Source organism: Peromyscus eremicus, chromosome X (assembly GCF_949786415.1).
Source record: "Peromyscus eremicus chromosome X, PerEre_H2_v1, whole genome shotgun sequence".
Taxonomy (NCBI): domain Eukaryota; kingdom Metazoa; phylum Chordata; class Mammalia; order Rodentia; family Cricetidae; genus Peromyscus; species Peromyscus eremicus.
Window position 1 is genome coordinate 129,484,238 of NC_081439.1, and position 10,870 is coordinate 129,495,107.

General features: G+C 44.0%; 1 protein-coding gene across 1 annotated transcript; it reads left to right on the forward strand.

Moving 5' to 3' along the window:
* The first annotated feature begins 808 nt into the window (after nt 1-808).
* On the forward strand, nt 809-5,099 carry Gpr50 (G protein-coupled receptor 50). The gene is made up of 2 exons (XM_059250046.1): nt 809-1,019; nt 3,544-5,099. Exons 1-2 carry the CDS (start codon nt 809-811, stop codon nt 5,097-5,099), a joined length of 1,767 nt encoding a protein of 588 aa, XP_059106029.1.
* The last annotated feature ends 5,771 nt before the right edge of the window (nt 5,100-10,870 follow it).

Sequence of the window (10,870 nt, forward strand, 5' to 3'; positions counted from 1 at the left end):
GCACAGAGTACATTTCCCCACGGAGAATGCAAGTCCAGCAGCTACAGGAGCAGACCCACTCCTGGAATGACCGACCCAGAGTGGGAAGAATTTCTTAGAGTATAGGGACCTCAATTTGCTGTGGGAGAGGAGAGATCACTTGTCCTGCGTTCCTCACCAGCTACAGAAAGCTATGGACAGTCTCCTGCGTTCCTCACCAGCTACAGAAAGCTATGGACAGTCTAGAGCGTGAGGAGTAGGATAAACCTCTAAAGGAATTTGTAAAGAAAAGGGTACAGGGCTTTAAAGGGTCGCTGGCTGTCCCCTACACCTTAAGGGGGGGAGGTTTGCACACTTGATTGGGCTGGCAGTAGACCCCAAGAAGCACCTCATGAGCCCTCTCCGAAAGCTACATCTCTTTAACAGGTATTTGTGTTGGAGAGAAAAGGAGAACTTGCTAGAAATGGATGCTTAGTGACTCAGAGCTAGTCACAAAGCAAAGTACCTAGGGGATTCACAGGGGCGGGTGGCGCTGGCTAGAGAGTAGGGGAAGCACAAATAAGGTAGTCAGAGGCAAGAGGACACCTCGCAGTGGATTCCTCCAAGGCAAGGTGGTGACTAAGGCGGGGGTGGGGTGGGGGGTGGCCAAAAAGCTCTGATTGGTCAGGGGGAGGGGCTTTAAAAGCTCACCGGAGAGGGTTGGGGAGCTGTCATTTGCTCCCAGAGCCTCAGAGAGCACCACGCTTCCCAGGAGCTCCCGGAGTTCCTGGTAACAGAGCAGGTATTCGCTGTACGGACTCACCAAGGAACCTGAGCTTGCTTAGGAGGGATGGCCATGGTCCCCAAGGGCAACATGGGACCTACCAAGGCGGTTCCCACCCCATTTGGCTGCATTGGCTGTAAGCTGCCAAAACCTGACTACCCACTAGCGCTAATCACCTTCATGTTCTGCGCAATGGTTATCACTGTTGTCTTAGACTTGATCGGCAACTCCATGGTCCTTTTGGCTGTGACCAAGAACAAGAAGCTCCAAAATTCTGGTAAGTCGCCCTTCTTTTCCCTATTTAATGAACAGCAATTTGCAATCCCCTCTCCCAAATTCCTCCCAAGCCTGGAGGGCGGTAGGGATGACATTTTGCCGGGTTCCCCTAAACTTCGAGCTTCATAGCGCTGGGGGAGCTCAGGAAATTAGCGTGGGGCAGCCAAAGGCAAAGCCCGGGTTCGTAGGGTGCACGGCAGCCCGCCAACCCGTGTCTGGTCCGAGAGCCCGGATACGGAGGGAGTAGGCACAGGAACGGAGAGTTTGATTGCTACCAGGGGACAGCCGGCCGAACTGGACACCGGAGGGGCGGCCTCTTAGAGGCACTGCAAGCCGAACTGTCTCTGAAAGAGCAGCCGGTTGCAACAGGCTTTGAGAAGTTCGCGGCTGCGGCGCTCCCAGGAGCGCAATGTTGCGGCATCCCACAAAGCCAACGGAGACTCGGCTCACCAGCTTCCCATTGCTCCCAGATTGCTCTCCAGCAGCGAGGCATAGTGCAGACACTATGACCAAGTATCTAGTAGGGAGGTCTGAGCCCGCTGGAACCGAGCTCCGTCTGCTTGTCCCAGGGCAAGCGACGGACTGGACCCTGCAGGCGATGGCGGAGGTGGTGGCGGCAGCAGACATCCGGAGGTCTGTACTGAGAAGTTACAAGGAGGGCAGCGGAGGGGCTCAGGAGCTCTGCGCAGCGGCAGGCACGGGGAAGGAGGAGGCAGAACCAGGTAGGAAAGGCGGGAGGGCAGCTTGAGTGCTCCTGGGGATGCAAGAGGCTCCTAGCTTGGATGTGTCAACAGCGAGCCAGATTCCGCTAGCTGCTTATCAGGGCAGATCCGAGGGGAACATCGCGGGAAAGTGCTGGACACTGAGACCTGTGCAGAGCGGGGTGGGTGGGGGTATAGAGGATTGGAAAGCTGTGAGTCTGGTTTTCAGTGTGGGTGGGAGAAGGCTGTAGATGAAGGGAGGGCCGGTGATGGTGGCGCCCTGGATCGTCTTTTCCAAGATCTCAGCGGCTTGGGAAAGTGAACAAATCTGGGAGGGTTGGGAACCAAGTAGACCCTCAGCCTGGGGCTGTGGAAAAGAGCCAGGCAGCGTCCTAGAGAACTGCTTAGTGGGAACAAGTTTCAAAACTCAGTGACAGACTCAAGAGTCATTAAAAATTTTCTTTCAAACTCCCGTGAGAGCTTCTGATTTCTCCTTTGTAACCCAAAGACCTGAGGCTGAGCCTTGGACCTCACCTTTCACTCTTGATTTAGTATCCAAGGGCAGATCCACAGAACATGGACAATTACCTCGAAAGCTCACTCATCTTTTCTCTCTCCTTTCCTCTTCTTCCTTTTCTCTTTTCTTATAAATTGCAAATAAAAGTTGTTTTGTGTTGTTGTGGGTTTTAAGGCTTTGGACATTTCTTTCCTATTTTTCTTTTGAAAGTTCATTACTTTGCGGGAAAACCCTAGAAAGAATCACTTTTGGCAAAAAGCAAGGAGGGAAGTCTTGGTGTCCTTTTAAAAAGCCCTCATTTTCTCCCAGTCCAGGACAAAGTGCAGTATTTTGCCAAACCAAAGCTAATTAGCAACGAGGTGTTCCCAAAGAAAGAGGATCCTGTGCCTGCACTTGGCCTTTTTCGTCTACTTTTTGTAAATAATTATATATATATATATATATATATATATATATATATATATATATATATATATATATATATATATATATAGTACTGCTGTCCTTTGAATGGGGCAGGGCAGAAGGCAGGGTTTACCCACAGCTATTTTCTCTTCAGCCTGGCTCAAGAGGAGTCTGTGCAGGATGCTTTGTGCATGGCTGAGGGTAAAACTGCACTTGGAGAGATTTCTCCTTTCCCCTGATCACTTTCTTTGACTTCAGACTTGATATTAAAGGGGTTCTCCCTTCTTCTTAGGCTTTTTTTCTGAAGGTAGCTGGGGAATGGCCAGTGTTTCACTGGGATGTTAGACAGTACTATTTGATCTCTTTGAACAAGCCCCCAAGGCCTTCTCAGGGTGGTCTCTTTCAGTAGATAGATCTTCCTTCATAAGGAAGAGGGTTAATACATTATTACTATCATTGTTAATTTTAGGTTGACTCTACTTCTGGACAGCTCCATGTACCTCCCCTCTCTCTCATTCTTCCTTCCCCACCTGTTCCAGTGCAGAAAACGTGGTGTAGTTGTATTTCTCTAAAATGGCATCAGCAGGACTCCCCTCAACACACACCTATGATGCTTATGTGCTGTCTCACTCACTCTGTCTTATATTCACTTGTTTCTTGGAGCAAGGATGACACTGAAAACCAACAAACAAAAGGTTGGCAAAGCGCAGGTGTCCCAAACTTGCTGGGACTTTCTTGTAAATAAGAAAGAAGAAAAGAAGAAAATTGTTCTTCAAAAGAAATCTAGTATTCTAAATTGCCACCCATCAAATTAGCCTTTTCCTTTTTGGGAGGTAGCTTTCCAAACATTAACCATTGATTTCAGTCTTTTTCCTTCTTTTCCTTCCTCTCGTGTTTTCCAGGCAACATCTTTGTGGCCAGCCTCTCCATGGCAGACATGCTGGTGGCCATCTACCCCTACCCTATGATGCTGTATGCCATGTCAGTTGGGGGCTGGGATCTGAGTCAGCTCCAGTGCCAGATAGTCGGGTTGGTCTCGGGACTGAGTGTGGTCGGTTCCATCTTCAACATTACGGCCATTGCCATCAATCGTTACTGCTACATCTGCCACAGCCTCCAATATAAGCGGATCTTCAGCCTGCGTAACACTTACATCTACCTGGTCATTACCTGGGTCATGACTGTCCTGGCTGTCCTGCCTAACATGTACATTGGCACCACTGAATATGATCCTCGCACCTACTCCTGTATCTTCAACTATGCGAACAACCCCGTCGTTACTGTGACCATTGTCTGCATCCACTTCATCCTCCCTCTCATCATAGTCGGTTATTGCTACACCAAAATCTGGATCAAAGTGCTGGCAGCCCATGACCCAGCTGGACAGAATCCTGATAACCAGTTTGCTGAGGTTCGAAATTTTCTAACCATGTTTGTGATCTTCCTCCTTTTTGCAGTGTGCTGGTGCCCTATCAATGTGCTCACTGTGTTGGTGGCTGTCAGTCCAAAAGATATGGCAGGCAAGATCCCCAACTGGCTTTATCTTGCAGCCTATTCCATAGCCTACTTCAACAGCTGCCTCAATGCTGTCATCTATGGTATCCTCAATGAGAGTTTCCGACAAGAATACTGGACAATCTTTCATGCTTTGCGGCACCCTATCCTGTTCATCTCTCACCTCATCACTGACATTCGGGAGACTCGGGAGACCCGAGCTCTCACTTGTGCCCATGTCTGTGCCCATGTCCATGCCCATGACCAAGCCCGAGAACAAGAGCGTGCCCGTACCTGTCTTGCTGTGGAAGGAACATCACGGAATGTCCGGAATGTTCTATTGCCTGGTGATGCGGCAGCAGCCCACTCTGATCGTGTCTCTGTCCATTTCAAGCCCCAAACCAGGTATACTTCTGCCTACCGCAAACCTGCCTCTATCCATCATAAGTCTCTTTCTGGCCACCCCAAGTCTGCCTCTGTCTACCCTAAGCCAGCCTCCTCTGTCCATTTCAAGCCTGCCTTGGTCCATCTCAAACCCACCTCTGTCCATTTCAAGGGGGACTCTGTCCATTTTAGGGCTGCTTCCAAGCTTGTTACTAGTCACTGTATCTCTGCTGGCTCTTCCCCCAACCATCCTACATCCACTGCTGGCTACATAAAGCCTGCTACCAGCCACCCTGCAACCACCACTGTTGACTATCTTGAACCTGCCACCACTAGCCATTCTGTGCTCACTGCTGTTGATCTCCCTGAGATCTCAGCCTCCCATTGCCTTGAGATGACCACCATTGGCCACTTCAAACCTGCCTCCAGCCTTCCCGTTGTATTCCCTGAGCTTGCCGCTACCTCTGCCACCCCTCCTGACCCCACAGTAATCCCCATTGCCACTGATGATTACCGAAAGGTCCTTCTTATTGATGATGATTCTGATGATTCCGATTGTTCTGATGAGATGGCTGTGTGAAAAGTGTTCTTTACAGTTTGCCCTGCAGTCTAGCATGAGATATCTCCATTGCACAGACACACTGACTGACACACACAGACATGGACCCCCAGACACAGTGGAAGTTCCACCCACCATTTAAGCACACTCCTCTTTGGCACCTTGTACACTTGAAAGTGTGTGTATATTCTTTTTATCTTAGATATCAAATTTCCAAGTGTGACATCTGTGATTCTGAACTCCTAAGCCTTGCTGTTCTTATAAGGTTGACTTTCATCCCTCAGTGATCTCTGAACTGTCTGTTGCTTTGGTCCTCCTCACTGACTCTTTCAAGCTCTCCCTCCCAATTCCTGATTTCCTCTGTCTCCTGCTTTCTTCTCCCACTCCCAGGGGTTGGGGGCCAGCTTGTAATGTGACTTGCTTGTAATGTGACAGCTTATTTTGGTGGTCAACTCTTTAATGTGACTGTGACCTCACAGCTTTATGTTCTAAGTGTATAACTCTGTGTTGTACCTTTAATGGAAGTAAGAAAAGGACTTAGGATGAAGTGCAAACACTTGACAAAACATGACCCTATCTGAAGAATAGAATTAGATAAGTTCTTATTAAAGTACATTTTAATGCCTGACAGATCAAGTAGCAAAAGGAATGATATGTCATACTAAGTTGATTCTATTTTGTGTAAATTTAAACTTTGGTGCTGATTTTTATAGATTTGGTTGGAAATGATGAGACGTTTTTACGCCATTTCAAGGGGGACTCTGTCCATTTCAGGGCTGCTTCCAAGCTTGTTACTAGTCACCGTATCTCTGCTGGCTCTTCCCCCAGCCATCCTACATCCACTGCTGGCTTTTGGGTCTTTCAAGCATTGGCCAGTACATTCTTTTATTTCTACAGAAATAGATCCATGTGCAAGTAATTTCTTATGGTTTGGAACCTTGAGTGTCAGTTATCATTACGTTTGTAATATTATAATTCATAATCACTCTTTAAACACCTCGATGTTTTGACACCATCAGTTTTTATCTTTCTTTTTCATTTAAACGGAAATTTAGGTAATAACTGATAGCTAGAAGCAAATGGAGTATTGAAAAGCCTTGTCTTTGTGACCCTCTTGTCTTGGGAGGAAGAGCTGCCAGCACCAGTAAGTCTGTGAAGCAGTTAGTCTCATGACAGTCCTAAAAGTGATTTTCCTTTAGGACTCAAGAACAAACTGCCATTTAAATGAAATTTCAGTTGCTGATTCAAATTAACACTTTAATCAGTTTACTGTACACAAACTTGTAAGGAGAAAATGAAATATATCATACTGCCTTAATTCTATTCTGCATTTGTGGTAGCAATTCAATAAAAGTGGTTCTGTGGCTTTAATATGTGACTTCTTCACACATTCATTTCTTCTTTCTGTTACTTATGGGAGGGAGGGTGTATAGGGTGTGTGTGTGGGGGGGGAGCACTAGCCTGGAGGGACAAGACTTCTCTGCAAATTCCATCTCTGTCAGAAGCCTGCAGCATCCTGGAACCTCTCTCACCTTGATTATTTTAATTAGCAACCTTTGGGGGAAGGTTTTTGGGCACACTGGATGAGGTGGGGGTAGGGAGGCACATAGATGTTATACTTTTCTTCTCATTGGGTGTTATTTTCCCCCTGTGGAAGAAGTAAAGCTAGCCTTAAGTCCTGCCACAACCCTAGAAATGGAAGAGATCAAGCAGAAGAGCTTTTATGATAGTGCAAAGAGACAGAGGAGTGGAGAATGAGTGACAGGACTCCAACCACTGACTGGGTAAACCTCCTCATCTCTGAAGCACAGTCTCAAAAGAATGTCTTGGAACAAGAAATTGCTCAAAATTTCAAATGTATACTAGGACACCATGATATATATTACATATATATATATATATATATATATATATATATATATATATATGTAATTTTATTTATTTTAAGCAAAACCTCTGCTAGTCCTAGAGGACTTAACATTTTATTTACTTTGTGTGTGTTGGGGGGGGTACGTGTGTGTCACTGTGTGCATGTGGATGTCAGAGGACAACTTCTAAAATGTGGGTTCTAGGGATCAAACTCAGGTCAACAAGCTTAGCATCAGGTACATTTACTCTGAGTCATCTTACCAGACCAGTTTTGTTTGTTTGTTTGTTTTTTAAAGATATGCACATTTAACACGTACTCATATAATGGACATAGACAGTAGTGCACATTCATTGGGTCTATCCAGGCTTTGGCAGACTGAACTCATCTTAGCTAGCCATCAATTCACAAGTTATAGTGAACCTAGCTCCCCATTATTACCCTAGCAGGTCTGCTGGTCTTCAGGCCCCATACTCTGCACCCTGAGTGCAAAATTCCTGCGAAGTGTTCCTGGTTGTCTGAAATGGATGCTTACATATGTACTTATGGACTGGCTAAGAGTCAGCCCCCAGCCCTCTTATCCATACCCCACCCTCATTTTGCCAAAGAATTGCTCTGGGAGACATTTTGAAGTGTTCAAAATAAAGGTACTGTGGCCTGATGCTCCAAGCTACTGTTCTCCAGGCCCTTAGCGGTGCCAGATAGAAGAGGAAATGGAAGGGGTGAAGACTTTATTATTACAACAAAGCTCCAAAGTTCTCCCTCAAGTGTCCAGCCTCAGCTTCAACTCCATTGGTGAGTGGAGGAAGCTGCAGTCCCTGCTCAGCTGGCTGGCCCCTCACCTTTGCATAATTAGTTCACAGCCTGCCCAGAATCCCAGAAGTGCTCCTTCTCCCTATCTTGTTTCCTCCGGAGTCCCAGAACTCATGGGTCTGACTTACCATGCCCACCTGGCTGGTGCTAGGTACAAACCTGTTTCTCTTTCAAATGCAGAGTTTCCTTGTTTTACTGAGACCATGCATAGGTATGCCTTGTGATTCCCCAACCTCCCCACCCCCAACCAAAGGACCTGTTCTCTGGTTTACTCTAATGCAAAACGTGCTTCACAATCAAGGAATTCTCGCAAGAAGACTGTTTTATCTATTTATTTATTTATTTATTTATTTATTTATTTATTTATTTATTTATTTATTTATTTTAATTTTGTTTGAGACAATCTCACTATGCAGCCAGGCTGGCTTTGAACTACCTCACCTGAGTCTCCTTGAGTGCCAAATGCTAGGATTTTAGATAAACATTACACTTAGCAGCGAGCAAGAAATTTGTCCATACCAGATTTCCCTGGATGCTAATCTTTCTGCTTGTAACTGAAATACATTATATACTGTAAAGTGACATCTTGGCAAATTTTTTCTTTGGGTGCATGAGTGTAATAGCCACCCTGGCCTTCCTATAGGCTCCCTTTGCCCACTTCTGACCAATTTACATTCATGTTGTCTATTGTAGAATTTTGTTAAAATGGAAACAAACATTGTATTTGTGTCCAGCTTTTAGTGACAAATCTTGATAAACTATACAGAGCAGAATTTTAACCATTTTCAGTGTATAGGTCAGTGACTTTAACTGTATTCTGAATGTTGTTCGATGACCACAACTGTTAATTTACTTAAGCTCTTCATCTTCCTAAACTGCAACTCTGAATCCATGGCCCAGCTCAGTATATCATAGTTAGCCAGCCATTAGTTGGGCTTAGACTTCACATAAAGTAACTCAACACACAGGCTTCTGAGCCTCACTTTCTTTCATTGAACATGCTCTGGAGATGTGTCCACGTTGTTTGATGTATCAGAAGTTATTTTTCAAGGTTTTCAGAGAGAGAGAGAGGGGTTAGAGAGATGGCTAAGCGTTTAAAAGCACTTGCAGGGGAAGTAGGTTTAATTCCTAGCCCCCATATCCAGTCTCTTAAACCCACCAGTAACTCCAGCTCCAGGGGATTCGACACCCTCTTCAGGCCTCCATAGATGCTGTATGTAAATTATGCACTTAACATGCAGGCTAAACACTCATACACATAAAATAAAAAAAAATAAAGTCTTTTGAAATTGTTTTTAAAATGTTTCAGAGAGGGCTGGCAAAAGGGCTCATCAGGAAAACTTCATGAAAGCCTGATGATCTGAGCTCAATCCCCAGATCCCGCCATGGAAGGAGATAACCAACTCCAGAAAGTTGTTCCCTGACCACCCCATATACAATAATAATAAATAAATCATTTTTAAAGCTTCAGAGGAATATTTAAAGATTTGGAGTATTTTCAATCTCTATTAAGTTGAACAGGCACATAATAAAGCAACCTGTAATTTTATTAACAAAACCAATGTTTTAACACTGTCTACAGTAAATATGTCTATCTCTGTCCATTTACCCATTATTGTATTGTATTTTTTACTGGGACATGATTAACATATGACAAATTACATCATCTTATTCAATTCCATGGATTTTGTATATCCATAAAGTTGTGTGACCAGACACTCTACCATTATCCAATTTTTAAATATTTTCACTGGGAGTCATTTCCATTTCCCTCTTTCCATAGGGAGACTGCTACTTTTTCTGTGACTAAATTTACACATTCTGGATCTACCATATGAAGGGAATCATGCAATATATATCCTTGTGTCTAGTTTCTTTTCCTAATATATCTGTGTTGATAGCATGTAGCAAGAGGTCATTCATTTTAAGACTGAATAATATTCCATTTTGTTCATGTACTTATCTGCCAAAGAAATTTGATTGTAAATAATTCTGCTATAAACATTAGTGTGTTGATATCTGTTTGAGTCCCTACTTTCAGTTCTCTTAGACATATATGTAGGGCAATTGCTTGATCACATAGTAATTTCATGTAAATACTGTTTTTCACAGCAATTGCTTCATTTTGCTGCCTACCTGAGATGCACTAGCATTCCTCTTTCACTACATCTACACTAAAAATTGTAGCAGGTATGATATGGAATATCAGTGTGGTTTTGTTACTGGAGTTGGGGTGAGAGTCTGGTCCCTGGCAGCCCTAAAAACCCAGGATTTGCTACCTGCCTTCAACAACACAATCAAAGAAACAAACTCACAGTCAAAAGCAGAAATAAAGAGGTCAAGTGATTCTCTATGTCCATCTTTGAGGTCATGACATTGAGTGGATCCCACTTTCATGACTTGTTCCAGCAGGGGCTCTACCATATTCTAAGAAAAAAAAAGTGATCTTGTGGCAATATACCCATTTTGACATATACTCAATCAGTGCTGTCCTTTTAACAAAACATGATCCAAGGGTTAACAGTGCCTTTTTAACTAGAGTTTTACCAGAACTTAAGGAACTTGAGAGAAGGGAAATATCACACTACAGTTCCTTTAAACCTTTGCATCTCAAGGGGCAAGAAGTAGAAAAGTATTTGTCAGAGTCACAGCTTAGGGATACAGGCTCACTACAGAACTCAGAACTAGTGACAGCAGTGTACAAGGCTTCACCTTTCTTCAAGTAAGTACCACAGCATTGAAAACAGAGGAAATGTTAGCCTCTGGTCCACCTACAGAAAACTCTGAACATAGCCTTTTCCAGTTAGATGCATCTAAAACTTCACATTAAAAACATGTTTACCTTTCTCTTACACTATACTCCTATATCATCAAATTTTAAGAGCTATATTAAGATGCACAAAAACCCACTATGTAATGAGACAAGATAAACACCAGAATCACATTTAGCATATGGTAGAGATGTTATAATGATCAGAATAGGAATTTAAGATCATTGTGATGGATAAGACAAGGGCTGTGGAAGAAAACAAAGTTTCTTAGTTTCTACCTTCTTACTTGAACTAATAGATAATTTGTGGAAATAATAATATTGATACTGCATTATTTGCTA